Source organism: Pelobates fuscus, chromosome 1, assembly GCF_036172605.1.
Source record: "Pelobates fuscus isolate aPelFus1 chromosome 1, aPelFus1.pri, whole genome shotgun sequence".
Taxonomy (NCBI): Eukaryota; Metazoa; Chordata; class Amphibia; order Anura; family Pelobatidae; genus Pelobates; species Pelobates fuscus.
Genome location: NC_086317.1, coordinates 155,362,983 through 155,383,966, shown reverse-complemented (window position 1 = coordinate 155,383,966; position 20,984 = coordinate 155,362,983). Strand labels below are relative to the sequence as shown.

The following is a 20,984-nucleotide window of genomic DNA, read 5'->3' as shown; positions in this document are numbered from 1 at the left end:
AAAAAAGGACAACATTCAGGATTATTTACTAAAGTGAGAATTGTCAGTGACTGAGAAATGTTCCAGTTCCACTATTTTGGTTTTCAACTCAAAGTCCGCTATGGTTCCAGTTTGGTTATTTTGGCATCAAGTTTAAAATTCACTTTGAATTTAAAATAATTCTCACTTTATTGAATAAGCCTTTTTGTGATTGTTTTAAACTGTAGTAGCTCTGACTAGTAATGGGTACCACAGTCTTACAGCACATCAGAGAGCAGACCTGGCTTCTAACTGCATACTGGGCAATCTGCTGATTTCATCATACTGTGAATACGCAGAGAGATCTTCAGTCAGACACGCACCACTCCCCACTGGTACATAAAATGGCAGCACTCCCAAGAATTAAAGGGTCACTTAAAAATTTTTAAATTGTATAGAAATGCTTTACAGATGAAATATGTGTCTTTATGTATAACCTGCTGCTTGACAAGAGGTGAGAAACGGTGGAGCCTTAGTCAAGCTTAATGTCTTTTTTTTCATTGGCTATGACACTGTGACATCCCTTCAGGCAGCAGTGTGTCATGGATCAGTGTCGTATGATCCAGTCAGCACAGGTCTAAGGTGTATTGGTGATTTCACGCGCAAACCCTAGGAAGAACAGAGGCTGGCATCTCCAGAAGCCTCCATCTGGGAAAGCCTAAGATGGCGGCAGCATGAAAAAAGACCTGGTGAAAACAGCACAATGAAAAAAACAAATGTTTTTGGGGGGCTAGAGGGGGGATTTCACAAATAAAGAAAAACTTTTGTTAGCATAAAATAGAACATCTCTGACAGTTTTATATATATATATCCCATTCTTTTCTCAATAACGTTTTTATTTCGTACACTATTTTAAAAGGGTATCAAATCCTCCTCGATGGCTCTCTCTTTATAAGGAAATATCTATTTTTCAATAGCTTTACTGGGTTGTTACATTCATCCAGTTTTTATGCACCAATCGAGTGACACTATTGCTTTGAACATACTCTATCATTCTGCTGTCAGTGCTGGTAAAGGAATCATCATTCTCTACTCAGCAACACTCTAATAACAGGTGGTTTACTGGTGATAAAGCAGCTCTTGGAAGTCTGTGATCTGTTAACCAGTCGCTGCCAAGTTACACATGTTCAGCATTCCTAGGAACACTTGTTAGCACATTCAGATTCAGTACAGAGGATATAAGATAATGATTACTATTTGTGCCCATGTAATTTTTCAGAACAAATATGCCTCGTTTCCACTGAGCGGATCGGTTCGGTTCAGTTCGGTACGGTTCGCTATTTTGGGTGTTTCCATTATGAAAGTAGTCCATACAAGCGAACCGTACCGCACCATTCAGGGTCCTGCTTCAGATGTGGGCCATAGAAAATGGAACGGTTCGGTTAGGGCGGAACTACTATACAATCCATTGATTGGTGGACAGGAAGAGCATTTTTTCTAAACCCTGCATGGTCCTGAAGGTCTGACTTGCAGTGGAAACGCTCACCAGAATGGGCTGGCCCATTCTAAACCTTCCAAACTGTACCAACCCGAACCGATCCGCTCAGTGGAAACGAGGCATTACATTAGTAAAATCCAATAAAATATTTTAATAGGAACATATTAAGTATGCATTGTAAAATAGTAACTCACTATCAATTATGGTGGAGGAAGGAAAGGGGTGCTTGTTACATTATACTGAGCTTGTGGATAGGTGTTAGCAAGATGTTGGCTGAGGTTATTTGGCTTCTGTCTCCGGTTAGCTTGTCACCTCAAAACCATCTGATGATGTTTGGAAAGGAAATTGTTTTTCAAGTGAAGTAGATGTTAAAACAAAATCCAAAAAGAGAAAAAACTCACCTCCTCCCATTTTTTAAATTGAATCTGTGATCTGGCAACCCCCCATTATTTAATTTAAAGTCCCTACCTGATTCTCACAGGTGGGGACAAGAAGGGGACCAGGTCACCAAATGTACCCAGCCGATTGTTGCAGATTCAGCCAGGTTGGCTAGATTCCAACTGAAGTTGGGTTTAGGAAATATAGTAATTGCCCCGTGGCCGGAATTTAATCATTTTCACTGTATTTTGTAAATTTAGACAAAACCTGGTGTTTTGTGAATTATTGTGTTCAAGTGAAGAACAATTTGAATTCCTTTAAGTGACTGATTTCATCTTTATGTTAACAATGAGTTAAATAATTACAATAATACAAATGAAAATGCCACTGGGAATAGCACAGAATTATGTGAGACTCATATTGCATGATTTGTCTTATCCGGGAGACACTAGGATATGGAAAATTCCACTTATGATAAGACCCTACAGAATTATGGCAAAGCAGAGAAGAGTTGTGCAGAATAACAGGAAACGAGCATAGTATCAGGCAGTTTAAAAGGGAAATATGATTGTATTTTTTTCAGATATGTTTATCATTATAAAACAGCCTTTTATGGTGTGTTTTTTTTGTTTGTTTTTTACATTTATGTAGATTTTAGCATCTTTATATGGGTACTAGCTACTTCTTATACCTAATTTGATTATTTGAAGGTGTGTGAGGAAAAAAGCATGAATAATTTATACAAGAATAATTTTAAAAAACGTGCACAGTGTGGTTTATTAGATCTCCTTGGTTTGGGAATTAAAGGGTTACTCAAAGTCTTATGGTGACAGGGTGGGGGGGAGTCCGGTGTAAAATGTCCTATTACACTATAGAGAATGCCCTCCCCCCCTCCAAATCTATATAATAAAAGAGACTTGCTGACCTGTAATCCAGCGCCGAGTGAAGCACCCGACGCTGACTTCCCAGCCCCCTCCGCCATCACAGGAGCCACTGAGGACCAATCAGAAACTTCTCATAGAAAAACCTGTTATTGGTCCGCTTGGCCAGCTCAGAGCGGAGGCTCATGGCTCATTTAAAAAAAACAAAAAGGCTGAGGGCTATTGCGGAATGCAGGAGGGAGCGCAAGGTGGATGGGAAGGAGAGGAGGATTGCAATGCGCTCTGACCACAGACGTTTTTTTATGCAGAATTGATTTTGGGACTGCCAATGTCATGTGTGCGTTATTCCTAATGCTATGGTGTCCTAGTTGAATTTAGTTCTAGGTTTGTCTTTACCCATTTTCAGTCAAAACCTAAAAAAGGTATTTAGATAACTTTTCGCCCGCATCGAGACTCCCTCGGCGCTGCCTTCTGCGACATCATCAATCCCTCTCTGCCATTGCCAATCAAATGCTCTTCATAAAGAAGCAATGAGACTGGCAGCGATTGCCTCAATCGTATCCAACTGAGTATTACTCATCCATTGTAGAGGAAGTGCCACTCGTGGCTGTCTGGAAAACAGCCTTCGGTGGTGTTTTAACCCTGCAATATAAACATCGCAGTTTGTACAAAACTACAATGGTTACATTGCAGGATTAAAATTACTGGATCACTGCACCTAGTCCACTTCATTGCGACTTGAGTGGACCTTTAAGAATATGTAAGTTATTATTATCGCAATTTATATAGCCAAAAGATTCCGTAGAGTTTTAAGTTATTGAGTATCTTTAGTATCATTTGACCCATTGAATGTTATTGGTTGGGTAAGCTAGCGCTAAGTTATATTAATATTTTGTCATCTTTACTTTTGTGTATAAAGATCTACAGCTTCTGAAATAGTGTAGTGTCCCTCATCCAAGACAGCAGCCCCGTCTCTGCTTATTGGGGGACTTTCCTCAGCATCCACAAGGCTCATATTGCTCTTGCTAAAACAATTATGAATTATCTAAAAGGCTACAAAGTGGCTTGCTATTGACTCATTCTAAACTCAAATCTGTGGATTACAAAATTGCTACCTTAAAGGGACACTATCACCACCAATTCAACTTGGGTTACTGAAGCAGTTTTTGTGTATAGATCATGCCTCTGAAGTTTCACTGCTCAATTCACTGCCATTCTGTTTACGCAGTCCTAGCCACACCTCCCTTGGCTGTGACCGACACAGGCTGCCTGAAAACAAATGATATCAATTTCAATCACATGTAGCTTACTTTAAAAGTTTTATCTACTTTTCTATAATTTAATCACATACAGAAGGCTCCTGCATGGTCTAGCCTGCTATTAACAGAGCGGGAGAGAAGACATTCTTAATTAAAACAGAATTTGCAATAAAGGAAATGTAAACATTAGATTACTCTTTACAGGAAGTGTTTAGGAAAGCTGTGTCACATGCAGCCTATGTGCGTATGACTGTATAAACAAAGTGATTTCACTTCTAAATAGCAGAGAATTGAGCAGTGAGACTGCATCATTAAGCTAAAGTTGGCCTGGTGACTATAGTGTCCCTTTAACTGCAACAATGTACTGTATTTTTAAACCAAGATTGCTGAATTATGGCATGCCAAAGAAATTTACCAACCTTTTTTTTAGCTAGTTTGGATTTTTACAAATTACTAAGCTAATGTTGGTTTCTCAAATCAACATGGAGCGTGCAGCCTTTTAAATTGTAGTCTAGTATTGACAAAAGGATAATGGTAAATATGGAAGGAAAGGCTACCTAGTGTGTGTGACGTAAAAAGCAGTGAATTCTCAATAAAATCTTCAATTGTGAGGCCTTCACCATGAAAACTGTGTGATGTCTCAACCTGTGACCTATATATAATCGAATGTCAGGAATAGTAACATTTTGATAAGGAAGGCTTAGGCTTGTTTAGTCAGCAGCAAGTCAGAATGCCCACAGGTCAAGGTTGGGGCATGCAAGGAAATAAATAGTGCAAGGATCAATAGGAAACAATAGAGAACCAGGTAAGTAAATAAGTAAAACAAACACTGTGAAATGCACAGCTGCTGCAGAAAGACCAAAGCATCAATGAATAACGTTTTCAAGAAACCTATATACACTTCTCTTTACCTTATTGTTTTTTTCAATGCACACATACAGAAGGTATAGACGCAATAATATGTCTGTGATTGTACACCCGACACTACAACCGTTGTAGCCAAGCTTTCATATGACCAAGAGCACAATCTTTCCTTTAGCAATTCCTTTTGCTGTGACAAATGTGGTTGAGAACTTCGTACTTAGTAGAACAGATCCCTGTTTAATATTACAGACAGTAAGACTACAGTTATGTTGTAAAAATATCCAGTAGAATGAAAATGTTTCAAATCCATCTCAACAGTCTCTATGAAATAAACTGATAATCAACCACATGGTATGTATGAAACTGTTATTTAAACTACTGTCAAATTCATGGTAATCAGGCAACTCAGCATGGTCATAAACTAGGTTAGGCAGTGGCATTTTTATTGACATAACGTACGTTACATACATAGTCTTGGAGGAATGTTCTAAGAATGTACACATTTTGAGTGAGATTGTACAGCATTGACACATCACATTCATATCTTCTGGGAATCTTAGTTAGCAATTGGTTAATCCCTGGTAGGTCTGAGTCATCTTATTTGAGCTAAAAGTGAATTATCCTATAATTGAGTCCCGATGCAAATTTAATTTCAGTTTTAGTGTTTGTCATTATCAAAAGAAGCCTAAGGGGTTATTGACTTAACAGGGAAGTAACTACGGAATTGTATTATTTTAAACCACCCAATGCAAACTGTAAAAAGGAAAAAAAGAAAGCAAAAAGAGCGAATTTAGAAATACAGGTGATACTCGGAAAATTAGTATATCGTACAAAAGTTAATTTATTTCAGTAATGCAATGTAAAAGGGGAAACTAATATATGAGATAGACGCATTACATGCAAAGCAAGATAGCTCAAGCCGTGATTTGTCATAAGTGCGATGATTATGGCTTACAGCTCATGAAAACCCCAAATCCACAATCTAATTAAATTATAATATTACATGCAATCAATAAAACAAGGAGTGTACATAGAACAATATCGGACCTCTGAAAAGTATAAGCATGCATATGGACTCAGTACTTGGTATGGGCCCCTTTTGCAGCACTTACTGCCTCAATGCAGCGTGGCATGGAAGCTATCAGCCTGTGGCACTGCTGAGATGTTATGGAAGACCAGGATGCTTCAATAGCGGCCTTCAGCTCTTCTGCATTGTTCGGTCTCGTGTCTCTCATCTTTCTCTTGGCAATGCCCCATAGATTCTCTATGGGGTTCAGGTCAGGCGAGTTTGCTGGCCAATCAAGCACAGTAATACCACGGTCATTGAACCAGGCTTTGGTGCTTTTGGCAGTGTGGGCAGGTGCCAAGTCCTGCTGTAAAATGAAGTCAGCATCCCCATAAAGCTCGTCTGCGGAAGGAAGCATGAAGTGCTCCAAAATCTCCTGGTAGACGGCTGCATTGACCCTGGACTTAATGAAGCACAGTGGACCAACACCAGCAGATGACATGGCTCCCCAAATCAACACAGACTGTGGAAACTTCACACTGGACTTCAAGCATCTTGCAGTGTGTGCCTCTCCATTCTTACTCCAGACTCTGGGTCCTTGGTTTCCAAATGAGATGCAAAAGTTGCTCTCATCAGAAAAGAGGACTTTGGACCACTGAGCAACAGACCAGGTCTGTTTTTCTTTAGCCCAGGTAAGACGCTTCTGACGTTGCATGTTGTTCAGGAGCGGCTTGACAAGAGGAATACGGCATCTGAAGCCCGTGTCCACGATCCGTCTGTGTGTGGTGGCTCTTGATGCATTGACTCCAGCTTCAGTCCACTCCTTGTAAAAGTCCCCAACACTTTTGAATGGCCTTTTCCTGACAATCCTCTCCAGGCTACGGTCATCCCTGCTGCTTGTGCACCTTATTCTTCCACACTTTTCCGTTCCACATAACTTTCTATTAATGTGCTTTGATACAGCACTTTGGGAACATCCAAATTCCTTTGCAATTACCTTTTGAGGCTTTCCCTCTTTATGGAGGGTGTCAATGATGGTTTTCTGCACAACTGTCAGGTTAGCAGTCTTCCCCATTATTGCAATTCCTACTGAACCAGACTGAGAGACTATTTAAAGGCTCAGAAACCCTTTGCAGGTGTCATGGCTTACTTAGATGATTAGAGTGGGACACTGAGCCTAGAATTAGGCACCTTTTCACAATATCCTAATTTACTAAGATTGTGGATTTGGGGTTTTCATGAGCTGTAAGCCATAATCATCGCACTTATGACAAATCACAGCTTGAACTATCTTGCTTTGCATGGGATGCGTCTATCTCCTATATTAGTTTCCCCTTTTATGTTGCATTATTGTAATATATTAACTTTTGCGCGATATTCTAATTTTGCGAGTATCACCTGTACGTCTGTTTTGATCTAACTTTTACCTTTCCCTGATCAATTCCCGATGCCTCAGTTTATTGAATAATCTTGCCACTTTTGTGATGTACAGAAGAAGATGGTGACATATTTACATCCTACTTAAGATGACACCTAAATCCTAAAATAATGACAAATATCCATCTCCACATCCAATTGCAGTAAGGTTTAATTTTGTGTCTGTAGTGCGAAAACTATCAATAATATGAAGTCAGTAACTTTAGGCAGGTTGCCATGGTAACATATAAATCTATTTATTTATTTTTAGTATACAGATCATTGATGCTAGCGGGAGGGGAACACTCGTTTTTGTTGGCTAACTACCACAATTTAATTTTACAGAGAAATGTAGGATTGTTATTTGTTTTTGTTTTTTGAAGTACAAAACGCTGTGATACAAACTTTGTAGTATTGAAGTGTACTTTCACAATACCTGCTTTAGGTCGTGTCATGTTTGGGAGAGTACTCGTTTCTTATAAAACCACAGTGCACTATATGTTTGTTTTTTTTACATATAGAGCTATTTAAAGGAGCATTCCAAACACCATAAACACTAGAGCACCATATAGTGGTTATGATGCCAGAAGTGCCTTGTTGCCACCACATTGTAAGTAGTTAAACCATTTTGGAACAGTTTGACTTCTTAGGTGGAGTCCATCAGGAGCCCATCCGCTCCTCTACTACATCTTACGTAGAGCCGAAAGCCACAAGGCCGGTAGTTGTTGATGTTTGTCTGGCAGCCTCATTGTTCCCTCTTATGTGTTTATAATCCAGGAAGAGGGTGCACTCATATAAGCAGCTGCTACTCTAGCAGGATTTAATATGCATCCATCACATCTTCCACACAGGACAGCATCTCAGTAATGTGTAATGTGTGATGCACAGGAGTTAGAAGGGATTCTTCCACTCTGAAGATTTACACTCTTCTTTCAGCTACAGAGCTGCAGGATCATTTGACATGTGAAATAAATTATGTGAATATTCTGTATGGGAAGGAAATTGATGGCTGAAGAATGAGATTGTGTGTGTGCTCGGCAAAGTGAGTTTGTGATAATGCGTGTCTGTGGGTATGTATGAGTTAAGGAATGTTTCCAGAAGGGGTCCACGATTTCCATTAGCATTCCTACTCAGGGGCGTACCTAGAGCATTTGGCACCCGGGGCAGATCCTGTGTGTCCCTCCCACCCCTCAAAATTTCCTACCCTGCCCCTTCCACAAAACCCTGTCCGCCCCCCCCCCCTACCTATCCCCCCCATACACAAATCCCTTGCTCAGCCCTCAGCCACCCTCTACAAGACCCCTTACATCTTCTACAAAATCCCTGCACTCCGTTGGCAGTCACACATACAGTTACAGGCAGACAGTCACACAATCACACACAGTCAGAGACAGTCACACACACAGTTACAGGCAGCATCACACAATCACAGGCAGACAGTCACATGTACAGTCACAGCCAGACCGTCGTACAGACAGTCTCAGGCAGACCGTCACACACACACATGGTCACATGCAGACAGGCACACACGCACTCATACACACAGTTACAGGCAGACAGTCACACACACTCTCTGTCTCTTACAGACAGAATGCGCTGGAGGTAGAGTGGATTCACCGAAGTCTGTTAGTTGGGGAAGCAGGGACTCCTTGCTTCCCCTCGAAGTACTGCAGTAGCAGCAGCAGGTGGGGGCCGTGTTAAGTTCCGCCCCTGCTGCCGGATTGGCCCCACCCCCGCTTTCTTTCTGTGCGGTCCGCTTTGAAGTGGCTGCATTGCTGGTCCCTGCTTGTGTGAGCTGTGTTGGTCCCCCAGCACCCAAGCTGTCGTGGGGCCCTGTGCAGCCACACAGCTCACACATCCCTGGCCCTGGTCATGGCACGCCCCTACCTGGTGGCACCGGGGAGGACCCCTTCCCCCCACTTAGTACACCACTGTTCCTAGTATTGTAACAACCATTCCCTGTGCTCATCTACCACCCACACGTTCTACCTACACAGTAACGATAGCAGTCGTTCCTATAGCAGTACACGTCTCACCTGTGTTGCTGGCTTAATTTATGATTGAAACCTAAACCCCTTGTTCAATATTAATCTGAGAGACATACATTTATTATTCTGAGTTTGTATTTGCTAGTGTGAGAATTCAAAATGAATTTTAAATTTAAAGTCAAAATAGCGAGGCGGAGCCTAACCCTTAATGGAGACGGACGCGTGAGCCCTTAGCTCTCCGACCCCGGGATTACAATCCGCGAACATCAGCGACAAAAACGAGCATCCGACTACCATACCCCTACCCACGGACACCCTACACCCCCCTCCACTACCTACCCCATGGGAGGCAACAGAAAGAGACGGGACACCACTCCGTCCGTGGCGACGATGTTCCGCAGCAAAAATGACGGGCGGCCATCTTTATCACAAGGCCCCACGGATTCAGGCTCCGAATCCGACGGGTACGACCCGACAGAGGGGCAAACAACACCCCTCACAAAGGCAGACCTGAGGAGTATGCTCAGGGAGACCTCGGACGACATAAAGGCCTACACCACAGCCGCACTGGAGAAACAAATTGCAGGCCTCAAAGAGGATATGGAGGCCCTGGCTTCACGCACCAGCCGCACAGAGAAACAACTAACTGAAACACAGGCCACAACTAAAACACACTCCAGAGTGATTGAAACACTACAAGACAGGGTGACATACCTGGAAGATGGACTCGAAGACCTCAATAACAGATCACGGAGACAAAACATCAGAATCAGGGGCCTACCTGAATCAGTCCAGCCTGAGGCAATATTAACCACAGTCCACACAATCTTCCAATCCATCCTCCCGGAAGCAACAGAACAGGAGCTCTACATAGAACGCGCACACAGGGCCCTGCGCCCCCCAGCCTTCAACCTAAATGCGCCCAGGGACATCATCACCAAACTCCTGCACTTTCCAGTGAAAGAACTACTCATGAAAACAGCGAGAGATAACCCCCCAACCTACCAGGGGCACACACTACACTTTTACCAAGATCTGGCACCGACTACCTTGAAGAAACGCAGAGAACTCAAACCCCTTACGACCGCACTCACGGAGAAGGGCTGGCGATACATGTGGGGTCATCCCTTTAAGCTTCTCGTCAAAAAGGGCGACCAAACATATACCCTTCATCAAGTCTCGGACATGCAAGACTTTGCCGCCCACATCGGCATCTCACTTCGCCTTCCAACACCGACCACCGACCCACCTGCGGAGAACGGCAAACACAGCGACCCGAGACCCCGCCTGCCCAGATACCAGACCAAGCCGAGAACCTACAGTGCACCCAAAGGCCTACCCCAAACGGACACATGAACTGACCAGCACCGAAAGGTTCAACCTTGTCCAAAGGGCTTTTCCTAAATTGCCACAACTCTAAAACCTTAAGTACCAAGTTTATTATTGTTATTAATATCTGTTGCTCAGTTATCAAACTTATCACTAACTGTTGTTTATAAAAATGTTTAATGTGTAGGATTTAGCCTAAGAGAACTGCATAACAAACATGTAACAATAGACATAGGCACAGACACCACTGGGACCCCCTTCTTACCCCTGAGCCCGGCTGCAGCCCACACACTTGTAGCTGAGCTCACCAAGCGAGAGCCAGACCCCCGAGAACTAGGCCTATAAGCCTTCCCATATCTAACCTGTAACAGAAAGCAACCCGGCAGCCTCTACACGGGCACGCTACTCCCGCCAAACAAAGCTCCATACACAATGGCACACCTCCAGGCCGGTCATGTAGATACACAATATAAAGGGGCGAACTTAATCGCAAACCAAAAACCCCCTTCAGCTACATAACCCGGGGGGAAAACAGCCCCTAACCATAGAAGAAAGAAGGGACCATTATGGCCACCCAACAAAGGCCCGGATACACTCATATAAAAACCGCGCTACCAAAGAACCTAACATACTTAAGCAACACTTAACTAGAGAGCATAGGACCACGGACACTCTAACTCCCAGAGACAATGAGGCATACAAACACAGAGGCGGAAGGCCACGGGACCGGCTGGCAGCTACACTAGAGTATCCCTTATATGCTATAACCCATGTCTGACCCAGGAGGATCCCACCGTTATACACCACGCTCCCATAAGCCTACACCTGGTCACACAATATTGTTTTCACTAACATACACACCGAAGGGGCATACTGAGAAGAGGAGGGCGGGACGCAACACGAGAATTTAGGCAGTGAACGGTCGATCTCACCCCTGCCCCTTACTTGGTAAGTGAGGCACGACAAAGACCCCGCCGGCTGAGCTGTAAACCCCAAAAACTGGTAGACTTTAGAACCCCAAACCCGAACAATACAACGACCCCCCCACTACTATCGCAGGCGACCGGAGAAGCATAAAGAATTCACCCCCCACCACACCTCAGAGAACCAGCACAACAGGGGGACTGAATGCTGGCTAAAGTCTACGACACCAGGTTTATAATATAAGATGTAATGCACACCCAACTTAATGCACTACTGTTATGGAAATTACCGCAATTCACTGCTTTTTGTTACATATCGACCTCCAAATGTATCTGCTGCACTATACTAAATGTTTTATTGTTATGTACTTGATTACAGTTTAATGCACATTGTTACAGGTTAACTACCTGCTGTGTCCCCTACAACCTACTACGGGCCCATTGACACAGTTAACCCGATCACTGACGCCACCCACGCTCAACGACCCCCAAGACCACGACCTGACACCTGACCAACCCTTCAACGGGACCCATAACAGAGACACACCTGAATCCCCCGCCCAGACAACCCACGGATGGAGCCACTACATTCCCGCTCATTACGACCCCAGACGAATAACCTAGAAAAACGACCTCCGACCCATTTCAGTAAGCAGACAGACAACCCCACAGCCCCCTACCTGACCACCCCCGAAACACGCCATACAGCAAACCCACCTCAGGTGGACCAACAAGACGGTATGGAGAACCACCCCCACCACGACACAGAAAACAGCAAATCAAAATAGCTGAAGAATCCCGGGGAGGACAGCGCCTGGTACTCCAGCCGCCTTCCCCCCACGTCCCCACACAGACGAAATACCACCGGACCTCGCTTCAACCTAAACGAAGACAGAGGCCGCGGCACACACACTCAACAAACCAGCAAACACAAGCCCACAGACGTAACTCCCTCCGCCCACAAGACACCTGGCAGCTGTCAAGTAAGACCAGGTACGCTCACCCCAGTACCCCCATTTAACCTCTAACCTCTCTCCTCCCCTCTTCTCTTCCTCCCCATATCTCTTGATAGTCACTACCCCCCCCTCCCCCCCCCCCACACACACACACACACCCACACACCCACACACCCGACAAACAGACGATGCCGGCCACTCTGACCTGCCTATCGATCAACTGCAAAGGCCTCAACAACCCCTCCAAAAGGCACCAACTCATGAGGTGGGCCAATAACACTAAGGCAGACATACTCCTACTCCAGGAAACGCATTTCACCCGAGCCAAACAGTTCCCTCTCCTGAGCCGACATTACCGGGTGAACCACTTCGCCAGCTCCCCAGCAGGCAAACAAAACGGAGTCGCCATCGTAGTACGGAAGTCATGCCCTCTCTCAGTCACTACCACCATAGCCGACCCACAGGGCAGATACCTTACAATAGCGGGCAAAATCGGCCCACAACAATATGCGTTCACCTCAGTATATGCACCCAACTCGCCTACCAGCTCATTCTGGAACATTCTCAGAGCACACCTGGCATTATTCCCCTCCCACCATAAGATAATCGGAGGCGACTTTAATGCCACCCCATCACCCGCGGTAGATAGAAGACGAGCCAGAACCCACTCACAACGCCGAATTCCAACGGCAAAAGCCGACAAACTCTTTGCGACCTTCCTAGACCAGACCCACCTAATAGACGCCTGGAGATCTCAACACCCCACGACACTAGATTACACCTTCTTTTCCCACCCACATCTATCACACTCCCGCATAGACCTTATTTTAATTTCCCCGGCAATGGCACCCTCACTCAAGAACACCTCCATCGGACAGATTACCTGGTCTGACCACGCGGAGACCACATTAACATTCACCATCCCAGGCACGAGTCGACCATGGACATGGAGACTTAATCCCACTCTCCTCCATAATCCACAGATACGGTCCACGATCTCCAAGGCCCTAACAGAATATTTCGACATAAACAAAGACTCGGTGGACTCCAAATGCACTCTATGGGCAGCCCACAAAGCGGTCCTAAGAGGGACAATAATAAACCAAGCAACTATACACAAAAGAAAACAGCTCTCACACCTAGAACAAACCTTGGCGACACTTAGAACCCTGGAGACCAAACTAAAACTCGAACCCACACCAGAATTGACGGCTAAAATCACAAAATGCCAAACCGACATAAAGGAGTACATGAAAAAAGACTCGACAAAAGCCTTACTGTGGTCCAAACAACTATTTTATGACAAGGCGAACAAAGCAGACACCCTACTAGCGAGAAAACTCAGACAACGCACAACCCAGAAACAGATAAATAAAATAGCCATGCCAAATGGGACCATAACGGAGGACCCCAATAAGATTGCAGAAGTCTTCCAAAACTACTTCTCGTCCCTATACGATCATAGCCCTGAAATACGGCAAAACCCACACGCCACCAAAACACTCATTGACCACTACTTAACTGAAACCCCGCTACCGTCCCTGTCAATCGACGCGGCGCAAAAACTGGTAGAACCGATAACCCCGGAGGAACTAGCGGGCACCATGAAAACGCTCAAACCAAACAAAAGCCCAGGCCCGGACGGGTTCACAGGTCTATATTATAAAACTTTCGCCCCCATACTTTCCCCCCACATATGCAACTTATTCAACGCCATCCTACAAGGCAACCCATTACCACAAGAAATGCTCCAGGCCACAGTCTGCCTCCTCCCCAAACCCAACAAAACGCACTTGGACCCAGGTCACTACAGGCCCATCTCCTTACTTAACGTGGACATAAAATTATTCACTAAACTCATGGCAGATCGGATATGCCCCTACTTACCTCAACTCATCCATCCCGACCAAGTGGGCTTTATACCCACAAGACAGGCCAGCGATAACACCAGAAGAACATACGACCTCATCTGGGCCGCAACCTCAAAACAGATTCCCACACTAATACTATCACTAGACGCGGAAAAAGCCTTTGATAGGCTACTATGGCCTTACCTATTCGCGACCCTCCAAAAATTTGGATTCCCCACGAGCTTCCTAGAAGCCCTACAAACACTCTATACCTCACCAAGGGCCAACCTCCTTTTACCCCTCACACAATCACCCATGTTCACTATACACAACGGAACACGCCAGGGATGTCCCTTATCCCCAATTCTATTCGCCCTATCCTTGGAGCCGCTCCTGCAGAACCTCAGACAGAACGCAGCCATAAAAGGCCTCAAAATCCGTGAAGACGAATACAAGACCGCAGCCTATGCGGACGACCTGCTCATCACCATCACAGACCCAACAGTCTCCCTGCCGATACTGATCCAAGCCCTAGAGCAGTACGCCACAATATCCGGTTACAAACTCAACATAGACAAAACCGAAGCCTTATCCATACACATTGACTCCCCCACATTGGAGCACCTACAGAAGGCTTATCCCTTCAAAATAAACTCCACCCAAATACAATACCTGGGCGTCACCTTAACAACAGACCTTACCCAAATCTACTCCAAGAACTACACCCCAATCATACAAAAAATCACACACGACCTCGCCAGATGGCAGAACATGTCAATATCTTGGCTCGGCAGACTGGCTTCAGTAAAGATGAACCTTATGCCCAGACTACTTTATCTGTTTCAAACCCTCCCAATCCCTCTACACACCCCAGACTTTAAACAGCTACAATCACGAATAGACAAGTTCATATGGTCCAATCGACGTATACGTATAAAGAGGCAGACCCTATACGTCCCGAATAGGGCGGGAGGCCTCGGCCTCCCCCACCTTATTCATTACTACCAAGCAGCACAGATAGCACAAGCTCAAAACCTGCACGCCCCCTACGGAGTCAAACGATGGGTGGATCTTGAGCACGACATGTTCGGCAGGGACCACCCATCCCTGTATATATGGCTCCCAAAACAAGCCAGACCTCCCACACCAAGAACCACCCCAGCACTGATCAATACAATCAAAATTTGGGACAAAGTCACACATAAAAGTGGCTTAACCACCTCCCTATCCCCTCTCACACCAATACTCCGCAACACAAAATTTCCCCCAGGCATGTCACCTAAAGACTTCACGCGCTACGAGGATAACAACCTCACACGCCTGTACCACTTCTTTCAGGGCCAACATATCACCCCATTCCCCGATCTGCAGCAAACGACACCGTTCCGGACATTTGACCTGTTTAGATATATACAGATCAAAAGCTTCCTCGCACAACCAGAATACACAAAGGCGGGCACAACGGCACTAACTCCCTTTGAGAAACAATGCATGCAAGCCCCAACTCAGAAGGGGCAAATCTCAGCACTTTACACCCGTATTATTCAAAATGTCCGGGGCGGAGCTCTCACATACGTGTCGGCTTGGGAGAGGGACTTAGGCCCAGCAGAAGACCCCACCGACTGGGTGGAAATTTGGGAGGCCATAGCAACGGTCTCCATCTGCGTAAACCACAAAGAACAGGCCTATAAAACCCTCATGAGATGGTACACCACCCCCCTTAAGCTAAAACAGATGGGCAGGTCAGACACCGACTTGTGCTGGAAGGGATGCGGCCACAAGGGAACCTACCTCCACCAGTGGTGGGAATGCCCCCCGATCAAACAAGTCTGGCAACAGGTTGCAACCTTGGTCTCTAGAATCCTGCACACAGACATCCCACTAAACCCGTGGATCTGGCTGCTATCAAAACCACACACTGATATGCCTAGAGCCCAAAACAAAATGATAGCAAAGATCGCATTAGCAGCCAGACGGGCGATAGCCGAAAAATGGGGCAGCAACGAAATACCGACCATGGAAGCAATTAAACGAAAGATTACAGACACAGTTAAAATGGATGAATTATCCGCATTACTTCACGATAATACCAAACACTACCACAAAATCTGGGACCCATGGTTATACGAATACCCGAACATCACCGGCACACACTGAATAAAAACCATACACCCGACACACCCCGAACCAAGACACAATAAATCGCCCAACTGGACACCCTACCACCCCAACAATTCCCCCCCCCCTCCGTCTACACGCTCCCTATTCTCCCCCTCTTACCCCAATCATCACCTCCTAAACTTACAAGGCCATCCGACGCCAAAACCACGCAAAACCTACCAAACCCCACACACCCAAGACCAACGACAACAAGAAAACCTGATACCACAAACAACTCACCTACGCTAACGACAAAAGGGAAAATCCCAATAACAAACCAAAGAAACCACATGTAGACCCCTACGCCCCACCAAACCCCCCACACTAAACCCCCAAAGCCAAGACCTGACAAACTCGACCCAAACCTCAACAACCGACACCCGCAACACAGAGGTACCGAACAAACGGAATACAGGACGAGTTCAATGTACAGACATACCTCTAGACACAAGGGATACTCCGTCAAGACAGGGCATCCTTCCCCCAATCCCTTTTTACTTCTGTACCCCATACCAACCCTTAGCAGAAACAGGATTGCAAGCTAATAGGAAAACGACAGACTAAAACAGTCACGCACAATTACTAAAGATGTTTTGGCAGAATCCCCACTTGCATGTGGACAGCCAACGCACAGCTTATGTAACTTGACGATGCCGCAACTCTGTACTGTTAACTAATCCCCTCTACTTTCTTTCTGTACCCCTACCCTAAAAAAATATATATCAAAAACTCAAAAATAAAGAATTTAAAAAAAAAAAAAAAAAGTCAAAATAGCCAAATTGGAAACATTAAATTAGCTAAGCTTTCTGTTTGGCTACTCTGGTCTTAAATTTAAAATTCACTTTCAATTCTCACTTTAGAAGATAACGCTGTATATGTTTTCTTGCCTTTCTGCTAATGCAATGCATAAATAACATGTTATGGCGTTTAAGTTAACAAATGCAGGGAATCATGTAAGTTGTGCCCAGAATGCAAAGAGGATCTTAGGAACACCCAGAAGCACAGTGTAGAGTGTAGATAAGTATGTTTTATATGTATATCTGCTGGACACCTCATGTCAGTAAATTCTCCAATGAGCTTGACATAAATAACTATTTAATGACCAGCTTTGCACTATGCAGGAAAAATTAAATAGCTGTTTGGGCTTCCTCACAAGGCTGTGAGACATCTGTGTTATTATTATTATTTATATAGCGCCATCAGATTCCATAGCGCTGTACAATGGGTGGACTAACAGACATGTAATTGTAACCAGACAACTGGACGTACAGGAACAGAGAGGTGGAGGGCCCTGCTCAATGAGCTTACATTCTAGAGCAGTGGTTCCCAACCCAGTCCTCAAGTACCCCCTAACAGTCCAGGATTTAGGGATTACCCAGTTGTGTCTAGGACTCTAGGGTGATTTTTAGAAAAAATAAATAAAAATAAAACACAACAGGGTAATCCCTAAGTCCTGGACTGGTAGGGGCTACTTGAGGACTCACTTCTTTCTAGAGGGCAAGGAAGGTAAACTTAGCTATAACATTTTCAATCAGTTTGATAAAGCCTGGGGTTTTTCTGGCACCTATGTCAGGCCAGGCTCCATGCCTGCAACTTAGATAGTTCGGCAGAGGACTTCCACTGTATCCACTCAGTCTTCAATGGTAGTCAGTGCCTTTATAATGATAAACTGATGAACAGACTTAAAGGACCACTCTAGTGCCAGGAAAACATACTCGTTTTCCTGGCACTAGAGTGCCCTGAGGGTGCCCCCACCCTCAGGGACCCCCTCCCGCCCGGCTCTGGAAAGGGGAAAGTGTTTAAAACTTACCTTTTTCCAGCGGTGGGCGGAGAGCTCTCCTCCTCCGATCCTCCTCTTCTCCTCCCCGTCGGCTGAATGTGCACGCGCGTCAAGAGCTGCGCGCGCATTCAGCCGGTCACATAGGAAAGCATTCATAATGCTTTCCTATGGACGCTTGCGTGCTCTCACTGTGATTTTCACAGTGAGAATCACGCAAGCGCCTCTAGCGGCTGTCAATGAGACAGCCACTAGAGGAAATAGGGGAAGGCTTAACCCATTCACAAACATAGCAGTTTCTCTGAAACTGCTATGTTTATGAAAAAATGGGTTAACCCTAGAAGGACCTGGCACCCAGACCACTTCATTAAGCTGAAGTGGTCTGGGTGCCTAGAGTGGTCCTTTAAACATTACCAGTAAGCACATAATGATGTTTCCTAATCCTACAAGCAGGATTAAGTTATGAAATTATATATATATATATATATATATATATATATATATATATATATATATATATAAAAATCTTTTCCTTTGTCCCATATAAACAAACTGGCCAGCACAGCTTATTTTAGCACATTAAAGGGATCTGTTAATTCCATTAGTTTTAATGGTACGTTTCTTTCCAAGCCAGTTTAATAAATAGGGTGTCACTGATTGACTGAGAGCATCAGCTGGCCCCTCTCAGCCAATCAGTGGCGCCCCCGCTCAGTGGCACTCCACGCTTCCTGAATCTGAAAATTCAGATGTTGGATGCCGCCTGTAGGGTCAGTGGAAACTGCCGCTGGAGGCAACTGTGGAGTTAAACTGTTCGAGAAATTTTTTTTACGGTGCTCTTGTAAGTTCTTCACAATTGCTTATTCAGCGGGTATTTTTTGTTTGTTTAAGATTCTTAATTTTTACTATTGTTTCTTCTTTAGGTACTGGCTTGTTGCTATGGAAAGACCTTCCAGACACAGACGAGAAACAAGAGGAATGGGTTGGCATCTGTGAAGAAGATCAAGAACAATATCTCAGATAGCATCCTTTGTCCTTTAAGAGTATTATTTGTGTTAGCAGTGTGACGGTATCAGTATAAGAAAAACATCTGTCAACAGCAGGAAGATGGCTCTCATCGATACACAAAACCTGTTTTGTTTAATTCTTCAAAGCTTTTATCGGAATACAACAGACAATTCTTTCTCAACAGAACCTCCCCACCCAAATTTTCTTTTACAACTGATATCATATTGTTCACGGAATATACAGCATACATAATTTTGTAGGTTAAAGTCCCTACTTGTATGTAATGACTTCTGGGAGCAACAAAGGCACCGTGTACATTCAGGCATAATAGAGTTGATACTGCACTACCAATGCACAGGAATTATGAGTACTGCAGGTATAAATAGGAGAGAGGGCGGCCATCAGTATCAAATAACACAATTCAGCAAAACCCATTGCATTGAACATATGCATCTTTATATTGAAATGTGAAAGGTGCAGGAAACCTGTCTCTAAAGAAAAATCGAGGTGTAATATATATGCTGGATATCCTTTACTGGATAGAATGTAACTTTCACTGATGTTTATTTTCTTTTTAAAAACTCATTCAGAAAATATGTTTGTTCAAGTGATGTAAGAAATGGAGAGTAGATTCTAATAACTTATTTAAAAAAATACACTATTCCAGTAATTCCATTCAGCAGATTAGATGAGCAGTTTTGCAGTTTTGTGAACGTAACTACAGGTACCATTACGGCTTCCAGCTACTTTTTTATTTTTTTAAACAGAGGCCTGTTGTCATTCATTTTTGCCTTATGGTTGTCAGGTCTTTTAATCCCACTGAAAATTAAAACCTATGGCTAATATTCACCAATGGCTAGTGGCGAGTGGGCATTTTGAGCCCTGGATATGAAAACCTTGTCCCTCATGATCAATACCAGGTAGTGTATGGTATACATGCCAACTATGAGTGTTTGTGAGCCAAGACTGAAGGTGGGTGACAATAAGGGGGCAAGTCCACCCATAATGTAAAAAGCCTGGTGTGTATGCTCGCCAGGCTTAGCGAGAGGCTCCCTCCCTGGATGGGATCATGCACAGAGAGCGCTGCTGATGTGCTGTGTTTGTGGTCCTAATTCCTTGTCCTGTGTTTCATGCCAGGAACTTGTCTGCTGCATTCAGAAGTTTGCCTGGCACGTAAGTTTAATAGCCAAACTGCTGGACAGATTTCAGAATGTAGCACATCTCTTGGACCCACTTTTGCCAGGAGAGGAACCCAAATGCTCTACAGTCCAGATTAAAAAAAAGGAACAGTTGGGACATGACATAAAGGAGCGAGGAAAAGACTAGTGGTAGAGCAGCCAGTGGATCTTTAACTCCTGGCAGTGCAGATTTCCATCCATTTGTTTATTTGTTAGCTGTATTTCATACTGTCACCATCTCTGACCTTGTTCCAAAGAGCCGACGTGGTGCAGGATCCAGGGCAGACTCCTCTCCCAACAAGATCGGCATATTACACGCTGGAGTCACGCCAATGACGCAGTCCCACGTCATCAATACCGGCCCAGAATGTTTTAGGGGCGTGACCTCAAAGCAAAAGAAGCTCCTTTATAAAAAGGGCGCCTTTTGTTTTGTTCTTTGCCCTATTTTGGTTCCTTGTGTTCCCCTTAGTGCTATTTGGTTCTCCTTGCGATTATATTGTTATTTCTGTGTTTTGACTAAGTTTGGCTTTAGACTTCTCTGTTCCCCTGACTCGCCTT

General features: G+C 44.4%; 1 protein-coding gene across 1 annotated transcript in view; it reads left to right on the top strand.

Moving 5' to 3' along the window:
* The window catches only part of FAM72A (family with sequence similarity 72 member A), a 50,310-nt gene extending 30,447 nt beyond the window's left edge, over positions 1-19,863 (top strand). The window contains exon 5 of the mRNA XM_063444341.1: positions 19,164-19,863. Coding sequence (XP_063300411.1) covers positions 19,164-19,264 — 101 coding nt within the window. The 3' untranslated portion in view covers positions 19,265-19,863. The remainder of the gene's footprint in view (positions 1-19,163) is intronic.
* The last annotated feature ends 1,121 nt before the right edge of the window (positions 19,864-20,984 follow it).